The sequence below is a fragment of the Amphiprion ocellaris genome, chromosome 5 (assembly GCF_022539595.1).
Source record: "Amphiprion ocellaris isolate individual 3 ecotype Okinawa chromosome 5, ASM2253959v1, whole genome shotgun sequence".
In the NCBI taxonomy this organism is placed as follows: domain Eukaryota; kingdom Metazoa; phylum Chordata; class Actinopteri; family Pomacentridae; genus Amphiprion; species Amphiprion ocellaris.
The window spans coordinates 9510232-9530046 of record NC_072770.1 but is presented as its reverse complement, the minus strand read 5'-3'; the positions used below and the strand labels follow the sequence as shown (position 1 = coordinate 9530046).

General features: G+C 40.5%; 1 protein-coding gene across 1 annotated transcript in view; it reads right to left on the bottom strand.

Annotated features, from left to right (window-relative positions):
* rims4 (regulating synaptic membrane exocytosis 4) overlaps positions 1–9368 on the bottom strand; it is a 56696-nt gene extending 47328 nt beyond the window's left edge. Inside the window, exon 1 of the mRNA XM_023276023.3 lies at positions 8050–9368. Coding sequence (XP_023131791.1) covers positions 8050–8146 — 97 coding nt within the window. The 5' untranslated portion in view covers positions 8147–9368. The remainder of the gene's footprint in view (positions 1–8049) is intronic.
* Positions 9369–19815: the final 10447 nt, after the last annotated feature.

The following is a 19815-nucleotide window of genomic DNA, read 5'->3' as shown; positions in this document are numbered from 1 at the left end:
TGGCTGATTAAACATTCACTTTAACATATTTCACATTCAGTGCTGTAACGATCACCTCAGCTGTCAGTTTGTCACCTTCAACAGCGACACCTGAGCTGCTAGATAACACAAACCTCCGGCTGTGTGAGTGTGATCATCTAGGAGACATGAGGACAGGTTTGAATTTATGTCTCATTTGCTTATATTTACAATCAAGGGACAGTAAAGGGCAAAACCAGTTAAAAACCTACGTTTTGATTTAGAGTTTACTCATCTTTGAAACCTGGCATTAACCACTGTGATGTAAATTCATTGTTATTCACAGCAAACGCAACCAAAAAAAAACATTTTATGCTAGTTAATTATTTAATTTATTCAAGGCACTTCCAAGCGATCAGCTTTAATCTACCTTTGTCTTTAGATATGTAGACAAGTGTTTACTTGCCAGAACAAGCTTTATTGCCAAGTGAGCTCGCACACTCAAGGAATTTGTTTTGGTAACTGAAACTTATAGTACTCATGAAGAGTTAGTTAGACGAGAAGATAGCAAAAGGGTTGGTAAGTAATATATATAAATTCTAAATATGAAATCTAAGTCTAAGCACCTAATAAAAATTACAATCTAAAAAATGTAAGTGCGCCAAGGAAGAAGTACTCTATAAAGACAAAAACAATAGCTTCAGCCATGTTGCACATATTACAGGTGATCTATGAACAGGTGAGTAGATAATACTGAATGCCTTTCCATGTTTTAATAGCTCTACTTATTATACAGTGGACACAAAGATGAAACAGTAGCAGGTAAGACTTGCAGTGCAGTAATGAGGGGACCTGATACTGAATTGCACTAATATTTTGCATTGACTTCAGAATTGGGAATGCTTTGATGCTATCTTGACAGTGATGGGGTCCAAAGGGATTCTACTGTGTTGTAGCTTATAAGGTTTTGGTTTGTGTTTAGGAAACATCATAATTTGTTATTCACTTTCACAAGGGTAAGTATATCTGTAGAAACTTGGTTAAGTTTTTCCACCAAAGTCACTTAAAGTTCACAAGATCATTTGTTGCTTTCTGTTCCACAGGCCCACACTGAATTGGGTAAAAAAGTCTTTATTTTGCACCTTTTTCATGGAATATGTTACAGAAAGACTAAAAATTGAGTTAATCCTATTAAACGCTTTTAAATCCAAACTGCAAGATCTTGAGACCAATTCCACAACATGCACTTGTTTTTCATAATTTGCTTGTAAATTTAATCTTTCTACTTACTGGTGTTTTAACTGTGTAATTTTGTAACAGTGTTTTGTATTTGCTGCTGTCCTTCTTGGCCAGGTCTCCCTTGAAAAAGAGATTCTTAATCTCAATGGGATTTCTCCTGGTTAAATAAAGGTTAATAAATAAATACTCATTTAGGTTGGGAAAGATGTCATGGTTTGGGTTAAAATATGACCCTTTTACAACATACTTCAAGCCTCGCCTCCATTTTCTAGGTTGCCAAGGTGACAAATCCCGCCCTATTTTATATTTGATTGATTAGCTGAACAGGAGTAGCATAAAGGGATTTTAAAAATGGCAAAGACATGTTGGTTAGAAAAGGATTTGGGATACGTCACAAACAAACACAATCAAGTAAAAGGTGAGGTGAGGTTGATAAAAATGCCATTTTGCAGAACCTGGGTTGAATTAGTTCTATAAGATGTCACTATTTTACCAACTTCTGAGCTTCGTCCATGTTAGATCCACAAGTGAAAGCCAGTTTGTGATGGGGCTGCTATTTTATGAGGCTGAAACTGAAAAGTTATGTCACTTGTCAGTTTATCTGGCCCTGAAAATTAAAGATTAAATTTGCTTTATGTGTGTACAATTGGTACTCAGGTATATTGGTATATTGTATACCATAATTTTCCATCAAGAGCTCCTGCAAAATATCTCAAATCACATGACTCAGCTTCTATTACAAATCACTATTGTGCCCACTTAAACTCACTTCTACTCTTTGCTTTGTGATTGAGTAAGTGTTATGAGTTATAAAATCCTGTGTCTGTAATGGCTAATCTTGAATAAATTCTAATCTACAACAAGACTTGCATCTACCTGGTATTTTTATTGGCTTACGCGATTCTTTACTGCTGTTAGAACAGTGTTCCTGCCTGTCTTGTCGGTGAAATACATTTAAATTAAACTGAAATGAAAGGAGAAGACAGATGAAACAAGGACAGCAGGGGATGGTGTGGAAAGAAAGAAAGGGAAAACAAGAGGTAAAGCAATTAAAAGCCAATCTGAGGTGGAAAGACGGAGTTAACCTGCAAACAGGATTTTCAAACCGCGGAGTAAAAATGGGTCTGAGAGAGAGGGAGAGCTGGAGAGAGAGAGACAATGAGTCTGAGAGGAGGAGAGAGAGAATTAACCTGCAATCAGGCCTCTATTTAGCTGCAGTCAGCCACAATCAGGAGCCATATTAGCATTTAATTAGACTGAGAGCCGCAAACCACGGCCTGCCGCTCCGCTCTGATTACCTCATACACTGCTTTCATATCTGTGTGTGTGTGTGTGTGGAGACTTACCTGTGTATTTGTGTGCAAATACAACCACAAATGGTGTTTAAATTTATCTGTCTAGATGCGGGAATACCTGTATTTGTGAATGCATGAGCGATCAAACCGGTGTTTCAGTGCGAGATTGAGCGTTCCTGCGCGGTGCTCATACCAATGACAGATCGTGAGGTGGTTTTTCTAAATGTTTGATGCGTCAGTTTTGTGTTGACGGAGTCACCCGAAGGAATAAAAGAGCATTGACAAGTTGTAATCTGTCCCGAGCGTTGAAAAAACAGTCACACCTTTGTACGGGTGATGCCGCGCTTCACCATGCTGCCTGGTGTCAGTAAACAAACACACACTTTGGAGGCAGGTGGAAGTGTCAGTACGGTTTGGCGAGTGTCCTTATACACTAGTTTCACAAATTTTACAATGATAAAAAGAAATTATAACAATATATGAATGTGTCTGTGGAATAAAAAGGACATTTGTGCATCACTTTATTATTCTGCCAAGGAGGCGGCACCTCAGTGGAGTTATGTGTCAGCATTTGTCTGTCTGTCTGTCTGTCTGTCTGTTAGCAACACTGCTCAAAAACAGACAATCGGATTTGAATGAAATTTTCAGGGAAGGTCAGAAATGACACAAGGACCAACTGAATAGATTTTGGCAGTGATGAGGCTGATAGTCTGGATCCACAGATTTGTTAAGGTTTTTCATGTCATTACGAGATAGCGGCATGGCGTCACTGTAACCATGACAACAAGTAAACACTACGTTAGCTGCCTGCTGACGATCACATGATTGTGATCTTACTACAAATGCACCACTGCGGACTTATCGGGACTTATCTGTCAGAAATGACAAAAGGAACAATTGATTCAATTGTGGGGGTGTTTCTGAGTCCCATCAATTCCTGCCGCCTGCTACATATTTAGGTCACGCGATTCGGTATCTGTACATAATATGCACATACATAATACACGCCTGTGCTCGGCGCAAGGTCATTTTGTTTGTGGGTACATCTATAATTAATGGACACATGCTATGTTGCTGTGATTTCTGATCAACAATAACTAATAAACAAATTCTGCATTTCTGGAAATGCCATATGGGCAGAGTACTGCGCTCTCTGAGTGCTTTTCTAGTTTAATATGTCGTCTAAAATATCATAAAAACATCATAGTTACTCCACCAATCAGGCTGAGCCTCGGCGGAGTTATGTGACAATTGGCATTGGTTAGTCTGTCTGTTAGCAACATTACTCAAAAACAGATTCATGGATTTGAATGAACTTTTCAGGGAAGTACAGAAATGACACAAGGACCAAGTGATTAGATTTTGGCAGTGATGCGGCTTATCGTATGGATCCACAAATTTTTTAAAGATTTCAGCTGTCGGAAATCATACAACAACTGAGCAGCCTTGGTGCAGTACTGAGTGCTTTTCTAGTTATGTTGTGTGTTTATTTGGTAGCTCAGAAACCAGTCAGTGTTCGCTGCATTTCTCAGCAACACCGAATGCTGCAGAAATCTAACTAATAAATTTTGCTCATGGGGAGGTACTGTCACTGTCCACCACATTCCCAGCAGTTTACTAATGTCCAGAGTGTTGCTGTATTATCTTTACATTCTATTTCTGCAGGAGCAGCTCATGTCTCTGTGGAACGAAATTTACTGAGGAATGTCCACGTAAAACTAATATTTAAGCCTGTATTAACTCAGCCGTTCCAGAGCAACATCAATCATTTGGAGTCGTGTTTCTGTCCACCTGGTGAATGTAAAACCAATATTCACTGTCTTTCATCTCTATTTTTGGCCTCTACAAACTCCTGGGGGAAATATGTGGTTCTTCAGCTTCTAAATGTTCCAGTATGTCCACCAGATAGTCCCTGTCTGCTGGTTAATACTGTTATAGTTGGTTTTTAGGCCTTTTTTGCTCTGAAAACAGCTGCCTGCTGCAGCTGAAAACAAAGCTGTGAGACGAGCTGCGGTTTCAGGTGAGATTTTATTGTGATGCTTGTCACTGTAATCAGCCTCTCGCCACAGTTTCCACACTGTCATTTGATGAACTGTTATAAAAAATTGATTTCAAACACTTTAAAAAATGTATTTTACTTGATGACTGTGTCTTAACGTTGGGTGCTCTCATTAGTGTGTTTCAGTTTGTCTTTTCAAATTCTTCCATTTACCAGCGTTGTGTCTCACTGGGAATCGAACTGAACAAAAGTAATTAGTTGTGTGTTGTTGAGAAGCAGCAGGTGGAAGTGGTGTGCATGATGTTTCTATATTCTCTCACAGCTTTGAGTGAATGGTTTGGTTAGACCGAGCTGCTGCATGTCTTGGAAAATTGGAAATTACTGTGATTTAACATGTAAATAATTACAACTAATTCTTTTAGCCAAGAAACACCTGTGTTAAAAATCACAAAAAGATGTTGATCATGTCTTTATTTTCACATATTTTTATATTCCATTATTATAGAAATGTTGGTGATACAATAGCAGGACTTTAAGCTCTGCAAAATCAATGTAAAGATATTAAGATATTCAGAATGAAGAGCATCTAGATGACACAATAGACTTTATCTCTCAGGTGGGCAAACACTTGCATCTAATGGTCTCTGTGCAACATACACTACCATTCAAAAGTTTGGGTCACATAGAAATGTCCTTATTTTTGAAAGGAAAACAGTTTTTTTTCAATAAAGATAACATTAAATTAATCACAAATACAGTCTAGGCATTGTTAATGTGGTAAATGACTATACTAGCTGGAAACAGCTGATTTTTAATGGAATATCTCCATAGAGGTACAGAAGAACATTTCCAGCAACCATCACTCCTGTGTTCTAATGCTACATTGTGTTAGCTAATGGTGTTGAAAGGCTAATTGATGATTAGAAAACCCTTGTAAATTATGTTAGCACATGAATAAAAGCGTGAGTTTTCATGGAAAACATGAAATTGGTTTGTATCTGGTTTTCCCCAAACTATTGAATGGTATAGGTTCCCAATTTTGCATCAAGTCCATTGTAAGCAGTACTTCTATGCTGATACGATGCCTTCAAATAAACTCAAATGATATTGCTCGTGAAGTTCAGGTCTGTTGAAGAAACATACCCACAAATTTAGCTAATAATAAAGCCCAACATAGGTGACCTTGTGCTCCAGTGGTGCAAATAAGAGAATCGACAGAATGTATTGACATGCAGTGAAGGTACAGTTGACCACTTTTCCCAGTTTGTAATAATTCTCTTGCACCCAGACTCTGGGAAGCCAAATGTTCTCAGTGTGCATCTTTGTGTTTTAAAAGTCTAACGTATAGTGACTACCTCCGGTTGTCATTTCAATCCCGCTGCACTGTGATTTTATCCTGTAACCCAATTCTAATGGTGACGCCATGGTTTACTGTAGAGGTTTTAGAGGATCCACTCAAACCCTGAGATCTGACACCCACCCACAACCCTTCACAGCTTCATAATCCATGTTTTATATGATTAGTTGGGTTATGTGTAAGACTTGAGGGGATGACCATGATCAGACAGCTTATCGTGATGGAAATGCTGTGTGTGTGCACTGGAACAACATCATGTTGGCAGCCATGTTGCAGTCAATAAGCAATCATTATTATAGCTCAAAAGGGCAAACATTGTTTTATTATGCAACAAAATAGCAAAGCTGATACTAAACAAGTTTGTCGTGTGTCACCATGACAGAAAGTGGAGTTTAAAGCTGAACTAATGTGTGGTTTAGGGGGAGGGGAATAACCAGAAACATAGATGTATTTTACCAACTTTCTTAACCAGGGGGTTGAATTCTATTATGGCGAAGAGAGAAGGCTACTAACATCAAATTAGGTAAGACAAAAGGTTTTGGGTGTCTCTGAAATCTGTTCATGCAATCAGCTCTGACATTGTCTGGCTTCCAGTCCAGTGGTTCGGAACTGATCCCAGCTTTTAAACAATAATACGGTTCCTTCCAAGTGCTACACCTCCAGGTCTTTTTTGTTTTGGGTACAAATTCTTTGACCCACGAAGACCTCCAGTGGACTGACACACCTTTAAGTTAACGTCAATATCAGGAAGAAGTTAAACCTCTCGAGTTAAGAAAAGAAGCCGCTAATTCATTCTGCAATAGTGTTATCTCTACTGCTCGCTGTAGAATTTGTCATGTTAAAATGTGCAGCTCAAATGTCTAAATGTCGAGACGCCAGGTGAAAATTTAGGACGTAATATTTGACATTGTGTTAAATGAGCATAAGCTTATGCACGCATTTACAGTTAAAGCCACACATTCATCCAATTATGTTTTAATACACATACAGCATACCTTTATCCTTTAAGTCAATTTCTATAGGACAGATAATCCCGTGTTGCAGTTTTCCAGACCGGATTAGTGTGACAGGAAATCAGGAGAAATGCAATGTAGCAATAATACCGGTCGGGAGCAAAAAGCATTACATCATCTGATGCATCCAATTTTATGGGAAAACTTGATCCTATCTCATCACAGAAAGCAGACATAACCGCACAGGTGTGCACAGGCTGCGTCCACGCACACACACAATGCATCATCAGAAGCATGTATCAGTCAAAGTGAGACAACCTTATGTCTGCAAATACACCAGAGTTTTTATGTGTCGTAAAGGAAATAATGATAAGACCACATCTAAGACTTTGATCACTAGAGATGTGGAATATTCTATCATATCGGCTTCAACACATAGTGATATTTAAGAGGATTTAATCACCTTCCGTCAGTTCTATATGTGTTTTTATATATATGAACAGTTATTGTATGTACAGTCATCCCTGCAATAACAGTCTGAGAACCTGAGTGAGAACCTGATATGATCACACAGAACCATGAACCATGTAGCAAACATGAAAGTACAACAACTATATGAAGGCATGCAACACATAAAGTGCGTATTAGACATACAGAGGTGTCTTTAACTTTGTTAAATGCCAACAGTGTCTGCTGAGATATCCATTTATCCAATGGTGGCATTTCCTAAAGGGGAAATCAGTATCAGTGATTCACGTCATTTTATCTTTTCAGTGTTTTCGCTCCATAAAATGTCAGAATACTTGAAAATGCCCCTCACATATTCTCAAAGTCCAGCATGGTATTTTCAAATCTCTCCCCGTGTCTTTTTGGCATTTCTGCTTGATAAATGACTTCCATCTCTTATCGAGACCACTGGCGGTTCATTTTCTGTTGGGTTGATTAATCCATTAATCAGCTAATTCTTTCAGTGCTAAATGTTGGCAAGTCACATTGGATCTAACATTTAAGATGTTGTCAGCTAAAAATGTGCCTTTTGGGTGTTGGAATCTCTATTTAAAAAAAGATAGGAATAAGCAACATATGATGTGCATGAGTTGAAATGAGTCTGTCTGAAAAGTCATGTCAGATTTACATAATTTCTGACTTGTGGCATCAGTTTTCCAGCAGACGAGAAAAAATAATGTGCCTTGTGGTCCATGTTTTCAATCTTGTTTTGGCTGAGAGTATGCATTCGCTCCCACTTACCTCCATCGTCCTCGTCGAAGGAGTTCATACAGGGGAAGTAGATGGCGAGGGCCTCAAAAGACGCCGACAGACTGATGCGGCTCTGCGATCTCTCCATGTAGAGGCCCGCCGTTGGGCCCGGGTCGGCCGGCTTGGCCAAGCGCGGCTGGGCATTCTTCACGCGGAGTACGGCTCGCGGCGTCTTGGATGGCTGTCAGCTGCCCCCCACGGCAGATCCACCTCACCCCGAAAAGAAGAGTCAAGCAAGGAACCTCCGAGACGCTCACACCGACCGAGATCGGCACGGACAACTTTACTTGCAGCTACCAGCAGCGCAGGTTGAAAGAAAGACTCTGATGTTCCTCTTTCTCTGTATGTCAGACAAGATGCAACCTCCACTGGCGCAAAAACATCCTAGAAAGAACAAAATTGTGTTGCAAGACAGAGTAAGTTTCTCACTTCTGATGTGGATTCTAATAAATGATGTATTTCTTCTCTATCTGTGACTGTGTGCTGCAGCATTGAATCTCTCTTTTCCTGTCATCTCTCCTCTAGTGTTTGGCCTCTTGTTTGTTGACACTCGTGCACATCCTCCTCTTCATCCCTTTCTTGTCCTCAGAAGTCCTCAGAGGTGAGACTCACTGGTGTCTGTCGCTGGATCTTACCTGCGTCTTCACACTGATAAAACCTGATCTCGCTCTTTCTGTTTCACGGCGAAACTCTCTGAACTCTGCACTCTGCATGTCAGTCTACAAGTCCTCCTCCTGTTTGTGCATTCAGAGCCTGGATGCCTCGTCTTTTTTAGATCCAGATGATGGAAGGAAGATGGGAGGAGATGCTGGTGGTAGAGGTGATGCTGATGCCCAGCGTGAAACGTGTTGCTCTCCGACTGAATCAAAGCTTCTGGCTCCTGTCGCTCAGCGCTGTTATTTCCTCCAGCTTTGGACAGAGCAGAGGCTTTTCTTTCATGCAGAGTGACTGACTTTCAAAAACCCAGGAGATGCCAGCTGTGGGAGCCAATCTGCTTTGTTTCCACACGCAAATCAGCTGGGGGAACATCAGTTTGTAGCAACAATTTGCAACTGAGGGCAATCTGTTGCTTCTGTTTTAGTGGTGTTACAGTCAATGTTCTGCTGCAGCTGTTGCAATAATCTCAGTGCTGTGTTGCTGTCAGCGAAGGTCTGTCGACTTCTTGCCTCCTCCGTCAGTCCTGTGTCGCTCTGATGCCGATGCTCCACTGACTGTCTGCACCGAAAGATGGGGAAAGGACCGAGAGAGAGCGCAAGAGATGGTGTGACAGAGGGAGAGAGAGAGAGAGAGAGAGGAAGGAAGGAAGGCTGCACTGTTTAACAGCTTGTGTCTGACTGGACTCATTCACCGGCGAAGCTGCATGGAGAGAAAGGCACAGCGGGAGGGGAAAGGGAGGGAGGATGTAAAGGGGAGAGAGCAGGGAGACATGGAGGAGGGGAGGGAGAGCAGACTGTTGCTGACAGACCGACCAATCAAAATGCAGATGAAGGAATATGGGCGGGGCTCGTGGGACAGTCGAGGCGATGCAGGGCAGCGCAAGTTCTTGTGTGTCCCAAATCATCAGAAATCCAGGAAGATAAGAGCCAGAATATCTGATTTCTTTAAGGATTTTCAGTGAGGTGCATTCAGATAACCTTCTTCCACAAAGACACAACTTAAAATGCCCAATAAGATGATGATTGTGTTTCATTCTTTGGGGTCATCATGAGAAACCAAAATAAAGTTATGTTGTCTTTCCAACACTGATGCCACAAGTCAAGTCACTGTAGTTTATATAGCACAATTAATACAACAGCTGTTGCTCCACAGTGGTTTGCAACATAGAAATAGGATTGATGGGGCTGTCCTGGTAGCTCAACTGGTTGAGCGGACAACCCTTAAACATGGGCTATAGTCACTGACACAGTAGTCATGGGTTCAAGTTCAACCCATGGCCCGTTGCTGCAGGTCCTCCCACTTTCCTGTCTCACTACACTGTCCTTTATAATAAAGGCTAAAAGGCGGGGAAAAAAGAAGAAATACGGTCAGCATCGTAAATTTAGCCAACAAGTTAAATATTAAAGTTAAGATCAAGATTAAGTTAAGACTCTTCCATGTGCACTACCATTTCAAAGTTTGGGGTCATCAAGACAATTTCATGTTTTCCATGAAAACTCAAACTTTTATTCATGTGTTAACATAACTGCACAAAAGTTTTCTAATGAAAAATTAGCCTTTCAACACCATTAGCTAACACAATGTAGCATTAGAACACAGGAGTGATGGTTACTGGAAATGTTCCTCTGTACCCCTATGGAGATACTCCATTAAAAATCAGCCGTTTCCAGCTAGAATAATCATTTACCACATTAACAATGTCTAGACTGGGTTTATGAATAATTTAATGTTATCTTCATTGAAAAATCTGCATTTCTTTCAAAAATAAGGACATTTCTAAGGGACCCCAAACTGTTGAACGGTAGTGTAGATCATTAGTGAGAAAATTCACAGTGTATAAACAACAGGAGAAGAGGGTCACTGTGGACTATTCCATTTCATCACTGTCCCACGAACATCATGCATGGCAGTGGCATTGTGGCTTTGCTCAGGTACAGAATAGAACTGGAGCAGGTTGGTTCAGGGAGTAGTGTCAGGGTCCGTTAATTGGCACATCTGTGGTGCTTTGGCTAATCAGTTTATGCAGTAGCTTGCTGGAATCTGGGTCTGCCATTCTGAGTCCAATCAGACCATGAGACCCAGGTAGCACTCCTAGAAGAGGGTCGTTTTGTTCCAAGGAGAAACTGAGTTATGTTCAGTCTTGGCAGCAGTAACACCTGCTTCAGATTTCACCATCTGTGTGTGTGTGCACTGAGAATAACCTGCTACATCACATATCGCCTAAATTACTGATTTTCAACTTTCTAAAGAGCGTAAGTCTGAAGTGCTTTTGCTTCTTATGCAAATAAACCATTCAAAATTCGTTGGAACAGCTGAAAATGCATCACAATGCTTGAACGCAGGACCGAATGGCTGCTCTCCAAATCACACTTGTTCTTTTTACTTAAAGTACGTACTACAGCTGCTGTCACAGAGTACGTTGTGGTTCATGAAGTATGCATAAGATTAGGACATACGACCTCATCTTAATATTGCACCTTAAGCTTTGATCATTGCAGTCTGTGGTGTGAAATGAGCTGTCATCTGTCTGTGCTCTCATGGCGGCTCAAGCTTGTTTATCCTCACACGAGACACTGTGGTACAGCTGTGCAGAGGACTGTGGGTCAGAATGGCGAGAAAAGCATGCCGACTTGAACATTTCAAAATCCAACTGGTTGTAGTAGGTATTTCTTGCATGCGACTTTTCACAGATTATGCATTGGGTCACACCAAATCTTTTTCTGGTATGACACACTAATTTAAAATGGTAGTATAGATATTGGAACACACCCTATTTCTTAGTTTATGTAATTCAATATAAACTTTGGTTTTAAAATGTATCAAGTCAAAGAGCAAGCTAAAGTGCATGATGATAAATTACTACAAGCTTCTGACTGGTATCTGAATCAGACAAGTCATCCATTTCATGTGACATAAGTCATTTTGGAGGAGGATTTGTCATGTGACTGTGGTCCAACCAAAATCATCTGGATGTAACAAAAAAGAAACAGGACATTGGTTGCTGATCAGCAGCCACACAATCAAGAAATTCATCATAGTGTTACCCAACATCTCAACACTTTATACAACAAGTAACACTTCAGTTGGCCCATTATCTTTCTGTTCACATGCGAGTTTCTAGTTGCCCTTTCAGAACTGAAGACCCAAAACCAGGACGTCCCTCAACAAGAAGAAGTTATAGCAACATCCAGAAGGTTGAAGACTTAGAGTGAAGTGATTGACTGACCGACAGAACAATGGTGGACTCACTGGGATTTACTAGAGAGTTGGTCAGGACCATCTTTTTTGGACAACTGGTGAATGAAAGTTTTCTTTGGTCGGAGAAAATGGCATTTCCCACCAGCAGCTCCTCTGCCTGATCTTGGGTTCATACTAGAAGATCTCATCTACAGTGATGAACATCCCAGGACACATCCACACAGCAGGTCTTTTGGTCTTTGAAAGGGCGTTGGGCACCAACTTCCCGCAAATCATCCTGTAAGATGGTCCTACATGACTCCCTCTTCAATCCCAGTTGTTCAGCCAGCATTGTGATCATCAGACTATGGTCACGCCACACCAGCTGCTTGACCTGGATGTTGCCATCAGTTCTTGCTGCTGAGGGGCATCCTGTTTTGGGTCATTCTGCCCCATTCTGAACCTCTTGTGCCACTCGTATAAATGTGTACGGGACATTGTTTGCTCCCCGTACACATCCTTCAGCACGGCAAGGATTTCTGCTAGAGTTTTTCCCAAATTCATGAAGAACTTGATGTTAATCTATTGCTCAAGGTCCACTCCAGTTCCTTAACCTTCTGGATGTTGCAATTAGTGCTACTGTAGGGCCCTTTCTTCTCCAGGGGCAACTTAGAGTTGATGACACACCACTCTGATTCCAGCTTCTTAGCAAGCTGGGAAATGCAAAAAGAGAATTCCCCTTTACAGGACCAGTAAAGTAGAAAACAGAGCATGCCCATATCTTGTTGCGCAGACAAAGATACTGCAAACTAACAGAGAGCTCTCGCTAATCTCGGAAACACATTTGTGTTACTGTGATGTCACTTTAAATTAACATTCAGTAAAGCCAGCAAATGCAGGACCAATAAAGTCAGAGGTGAGCATTCAGTTTTGACTGTTGAAAATGCCCCCTCCTCTGAAGAATACTTTTTAATTATAACATTCTCCCCTGTTAGTATTTATTAGTCTCCCTCTGAGTTCTCTTCCCGCTGCAATTACTCCTCCATCTTTCTCACCTCTTCTTCCCTTCCTGTGAGTCCGACTGTCTTTGACTCCACAGCGTTCACTCCCTCCCTCTGTTTGTCTTTCTGTCTGTGCAGCAGAGAGCGATGGAGGGAGCAGATACACTGTGTAATCAACGCTGCTTCACAGGGTTCCATTCATCTCTCTGCTTCCATAGATAGAAGCCATAGGGGACGTATAGACACACTCGTACTTACACACTAAATGAGAACAAACAAACACTGACATGCTGCGCAAAGCCAAGACATACAAATACACAACTGCACAGACAAAAATGTGAATCATTTCATGTTTTTATTTTATTTTTTTATGTGTAACCACAACACACTGGTGGATAAACTAAATATACTACACATGCACACACACACACACACACACACACACACACACACACACACACACAGAAATGATCAAGTTGTTTATGTGTTAAACACCAGAGTTCATTCCACAATGTCACACAGACAAATGACTGGTCAGAGAACAATGGGTTACTAATATATCACGTTGCATTTATGAAAATGTCACAAGTGGGAACTCTGATCAGAGCAGCTCCTGTAAACACACTGATTAAAGAAAAACACCAGCCTTCTGGAGAGGCGGACCTTCACTAAAAAGTGAGTTTCACATAGTTAATTAATGTTATAGGTAAACTTTGTAATTAGCAGCCTCCATCAAGGGATATGATGAAGTACAATAAATGTTTCAAGCTGACAGTGTTCTTCAACCTTGTTTTTTTGCCAGCCGAGAACAATCCTTTTCTCTTTGTTCAGACATTTTTCCTCGACAATTTGATTAGAAAAAGTAATTTTTTTCCCTCCGCCCTCCACTGCTTCCACCATCTGCCATCAATAGAAGTGCTTGCTCTTAAAGAAAGTTCACTTCTTAGTAAATTTTCCTCTATTTCGACACAAACAACAAACTTGCGATTGGTTAGGTGTGGGCTTAAGTTTATTTATATACATATGTGTGTGTGTGTGTGTATATATATATATATATATGAGCTGATTTGCATAGTTTCATTTCTAAAAACGCGGCTCGGGGAGCAGAGGTCCAACACATTGCGAAACTTTCATTAAAAATCTAAACTAGCCGTTGTTGAACTAGAACAAGGACAGATTCAGCAGTTTATTTCTTGCCTCAAATGCTTTCAGGAATACTTTTTCCTGAACTGTTTTCATAATAAAAGAGAAAGTTTGTGACTGAGCCGCCATGTTACTCTGACGTTTCTACCAGACTGAAGGTCTGAAGGCTGTCATGTGACCATCTAGTGGTCCACTAGTGACCCGCCCACCAAACGGGCGATATTCAGATGCGGTACGTTTCCATGCAAGAAAAAACGGCCCTGTGGACACGTAGCTTTGGATCTGGCGTCCATGCTCGCAGCAACATGTTTTGCATTGAGGTGATGCTGTCAGCTTGAAGTGCTGCGGTGATCAGAAAACTCTTTGTAGCACAATTTGCACACAACCACGCTTGTATCCAAGCTGACATCAGGAAGATTTTCAAAAGAAAACTTTTCGCCCAACAAACTCAATGCGGTCTCGTCTTCCTTCACTGTTCATCAAACTTTCTTGTGTGCCGACATCACTCAGTGCGTCCTGTGTGTCTTCTTTGTGGCTGGCAAACAGACTTTAGGTTCATTACCGCCACCTACTGGGCTGGAGTGTGCATCAGTATTACCGGTGGGCTAGAAATTATCAAACTGAGAAAGGTGTGATTAAATGCATTTTTTTTAAAGTCCCAACCCTAATTTTGACATTTTCATTTACTCACCCATGTTACGTATCCCATGTCTGAAAAGGGCTTTAGTGGTAATGCAGTGTGTTAAAAGTCATGATCTGGATATGTAATAATGACATGGTTATGATATGCTAACTATGTTATTATTATATATATTATTCTGGTAGTTACATCATAATCCTGCTGGCAGACAGACAAACAGAAAGTAATGAAGCCCTAGTTGTGAGAGGTAATAAAATAAATTTATGTGCCATGAAAATTAAAAACATAAATTTTAGGGCCTTCAGTGATGTTTTTCTAAGAGGTGTGGTAAAATTAAAGTGATCTCCATCTGTCTTTGGGACAGGCACATTGTTATGAAGGAGAGGCGAGCACTGGTAAAGTTTATTGCTGATGTTTTTTCACTGTGATACTTTAGCTAAGATTGGGATTAAACAGACTGCATAAAACAGTGATCCCGGTGTTTGCGCCTTATTGCCGTATATTTTGTGTATATTTTGTAGCTGTGTTTTATGTTTAAGTTGTCCCCTCCAACCATCTGTTTTCCTCTGCTTATCCGGGAACATCCCTCTCTTCATCAATATTTTCCAGTTCCAGTGGCCTGTAAACAACTTGGGGATCCCAAGCTGTTCACAGGCCAGCTAAGATATATGATCCCTCCATTAAGTTTTGGATCTACCTCTGCATCTGCTTCCAGTTGGAAATGGCCACAAAACCTCCACAGACACCCAGGAGGCTTCCTAATGAGATGCTCAAACCACCTTGGCTAACTCCTTCAGATCATGCTTCTCCCTCTATCTCTAAACCCATTTCAGCCCCTTGCGATCTCGTTCTTTCAGTCACTACCCAGAGTTCCTAACCACAGGTGAAGGTTGGGACATTGATCAAAAGATTTGTCTTCTGGATTACCTCCTTCTTCCCCATGATGGTCCGGTACAACACCTGTTTACGGTTTTAGATTTAAAATTACTTTCCTTGTGTGTCCATGCTCGCTTGCTTCCTTGTTAGCTTTTTGGGTTTGGTTTTGTTGTTCTGTGTGTTCCATTAGATAATCAGACCTTTGGGTAAGTATAGTCCACTGTCTTTCCATTGTCATTGTTCTTCGTGTCATGCCCTCCAGTTGGTTAAGTTTATTTCCTTTCTATCTTTTTTGTGCCTTCAAGTTGCACCCAGAAATCTGCCTCAATATATGTTTTTGTTAGTTTAAGCAATGAAAGCTTTTTTTTTTCTTTTTAGCTTGTGTTTTTTGCAACCTGCCTCCAAACTGAATCCTGCATTTTGGCCCACTTTAGTGCATCCTGATACACTCCATTGTGAGTCTATATATGGCTATTTTCCACACTAGAAATCAGCATGTGCAGTGCAATAATACGGGTAAGTCATAAATTTTGGGCTGCATGCTGACATACTCGCAAACCATAGCAATAACAAGCCTTGTGCAGATACTTTAAGCTATGCACTTAACTCACACAACTACACTTACAGTACACATTCTGGACTTAATCGTTGCTGAATGACACACATAAGAGCCCTTCAAACATGGTTGAAATGATGGCACTTTGACAATTTAAGGACTGCATTCTGCATGTGTGTAGGTTCTTTCTAGCCGTGTAAATTTACTCTTCTGATTACAGATTCCAAAAAAATATGAGCGTGATTTATCTTCTTCACCATAGTTCATCATCATCAAGATCACCGATGACTCGTTTTTATCAGTCAAATCGCTGGCCGTTCATTTAGCTTCGTCATAGAATTGTAGGTTATCAAAGACGTGTTTTGCCTCAAAATCACCTCAACACAACCCTGACTGGGATTGGAAAACGGAGAAGTGTGATAGAAACTGAGGGCTGCATGATGCAAGGTGGCACAACTTGTTTCTCCTGGCTGCTGCTGCTGTACGCTCAGCCCCGTGATGAATGTTAGCAGCTGTGATGTGCAAGAGCTAAACTACGACCAGGATGTATGTACACTCCTCTGCTTGACTTTCATTAGGAAAGCAAAAGCATTAAATGTGAGGATTTTCTTATAAAGTTGCATTGATTTTTTTTTGCCTTTTTCTTTGAAGTCATTTATTTTGTCTTTCAAATATAGGTGAAATATTTGCTTTAGATCCGCATTTGTTCTTGCTGAGTGTATAAAGTGTAATTGTACTTCACTGTACTCTGCCTTCAGCATTTGCACGTTATATATGATCACAATAATCCAGCCTTGTCAGTTTATCTGACTTTATTTATGCTTTTGGTGTCAGCTGTGATGCACAGTGCTTCATTCTTGAGGCGCCTTGCAGACTTTAACAATCTTCCCTCTATTATAACTTCACCCAGAAGAAAATGGTAAACAAATTATTTCTCTTGGTTATCAACAACTGTAATTTTGTTTTTTCTTGTCTTTTTTCTTTGGGAGAGTACAAGCTTTTACTCACTGTCATTTTCCCCCAGCTCCTCATTCATGTTTGTTATTTTCAGTGGCTTTTCAGTGTCTAAAAGGCTCTTTACACCACGATGCCTCCGTCCTTCTATGCTCAGCTGAGTGTACTGTGACCAGTGAAGTGCACTGGTATTGTGTTGACAAGCACTCGGCCGCTCGCTGTGAGCATGCTGTCCAAGCACACCTTATCACAGGAGCATTGACCTTTTACTACGACTACCTGCCTCAGCTTCTGTCTCCACCTTTTCCATGTCACCGCCTGTCTCTCAGCCTCCCTGCCTTTTCCCCACATCTGCTCCCCTGTCTTGCTTTTCCTGCATTTCCATTTGTCTCCTTGCTGCTATCTTCTGCGGTCTTTACTCATCTGCTTGTTTCTCCTTATGAGTTTGTTTGTCCACCTGTCCGTTCTTTTACCGTTTCCACTCATTTTTCTCTGATTTTCCATCCGTTAACACTTGTTTTGTGCCTTTGTCTGAATTTGATTTCTTGGTTTTACAAGTTTCATCTATATATCCAAATTAGGGCTGAGACTTTAACACCTTAAATTCGATTAATTACATTAAAAAAACAACAACAAAAAACAAGGCATTTAATTGCGCTTTTCTCAGTTCCCTAATTTCTGGCACACTGGTAACGCTGATGCACATTCAGCTCACAAGAAAGTTTGGTGAACAGTGAAGGAATACCAGACTTCATTTCTTGGCTTGTTGGGCAGAAAGTTTTCTTTTAAAAATCTTCCTGATGTCAGCGTGGATAAAAGCCTGGTTGTGTTCAAATTGTGCAACAAAGAGTTTTCTGATCACTGCAGCACTTCAAGCCGATGGTATCACCTCAATGCAAAACATGTTGCTGTGAGCATGGAGCTATGTATCCACAAGCCTGCTTTTTCTCACATGGAAAGACGCCATATCTGAATATTACTTGCTTGGTGGGCGGGTCAGTAGTGTGCCACTAGGTGGTCACATGACAGCCTTCAGCCCTACAGTCTGGTAGAAACGTCGGACGAACATGGCGACTCGGTCACAAATTTCCTCTTTTATTACGAAAACAGTTCAGGAGAAAGTATTTTTGAAAGCATTTGAGGCAAGGAATAAGCTGCTGAATCTGTCCTCGTTTTAGTTCAACAACAACTAGACATTTAACGAACGTCTTGCGATGCATTGGAATTCTGCTCGCCGCACCGCATTTGCATAAAGAAGACTCAACTTCTACTTTATGCAAATGGGTTCCAGGGAGACGCATCGCAATGCAACCAGCATGCAACACAGTGCATTTCACATAGACAATAAATGGGATGCAAGAAATTGACGATCCTGTGGACACGTAGCTACAACAGTCCTGGTACTGACAAACAGTGTGGCCAGTCCACAATATAGTGCTTTTCAAGACACTGAAAGTGCTTATGTTAATAAAAAGTCTTAAAATGTTGAATATAATCACTATAATTGCACTTTGATTTTGCAGTAGTCTGTGAATGTAGTAGGAAGAGGAAAAATGCAGATAAATATAAATGAAACAAACATTTTTGTTGTTTAAGTTCACGTATATGTCTATTCATCAATTCAGTCGTCAACCAAAATTTATTTGAACTGAAAAAATTTGCTTGTGTGAAATATTGGTATTTGACAAAAATGCGATTAATTAAATACAAAACCTCTAAATAATTAGACTCATTTTTTTAGTCGCATCCCACCACTAATATTTTTCTGTTTCTGTTGTCAGACAATCAAATGGCAACACTAATATGCTAATTGCAATGTTGTCTGACAAAATCATCATATGTACAAGTCAAAAAATGGTCAATCTGCTGTAAAATTTGTGATAATTACCTGTAAAATTCTGTTTTTCTGTCAATCACAGATGCAGAGAGAGTCTTCTTCCTGAAGGGGGCAGGGACAGCAGCAGCTTAACTGCATTAAAATAGTCCATTTAGAACAGAACTAACACCAGTAGTTCCAGTCATGGTGAAATCTTTGCAGTTTTTTGAACTGAAGAATCAAAACAATCAAGACACATTCTGGGGATGTGAGAGACTTTCAGTAATTTGCTGAAAAGAAACAATACAGGACCTTTGAGTCTATCACGCATTTGTTTGTGTCACAGAAAAGGGCACCATCATCAAAAAGAAGCAACTCTGACACTTCTGCCACAGCACCAGCCTGAACTAGATGGAAACTTATTTATTACTAATTTTATCTCCATCTTTGCAGCCCAGGAGCAAGTTGATGATTTGTTTTTGTTTGCTTTGTGCTACAGCTCCCAGACACCATCTATCAAACAACATGACGTGACACGTTTGTCCTGAGGTTCTGTATTCGTTGGACTTGGAGTCTTTGTCGGCAATCATCATGTGACATAACAGTTACTCTTACTGTTGAACCTGGTAAAGCTCGATCCTTCCTGGACGTGTACTGATGGGGAAACAATTTGCAGTTATTACATGAAATCAAGACCAAAACAGAAGCAGCATTTCTTTTGGGATAAATATGTTTTTGCATGGAATCCAAAACACGTAACTCTGGGTTGTAAAAGAAAAAAAAAAAAAACAGCTGTTCTGTTTCATAAACTGGACCAAAACTGACATTTATTTACATGAAAATGTCGCATTAATACTACAGGTAAGATAAGAGCTTCTCCAGGCAGATTTTACTAAATTAAATAAGGGAACAGACTTCCAACCCCTGAAGCTGTCAA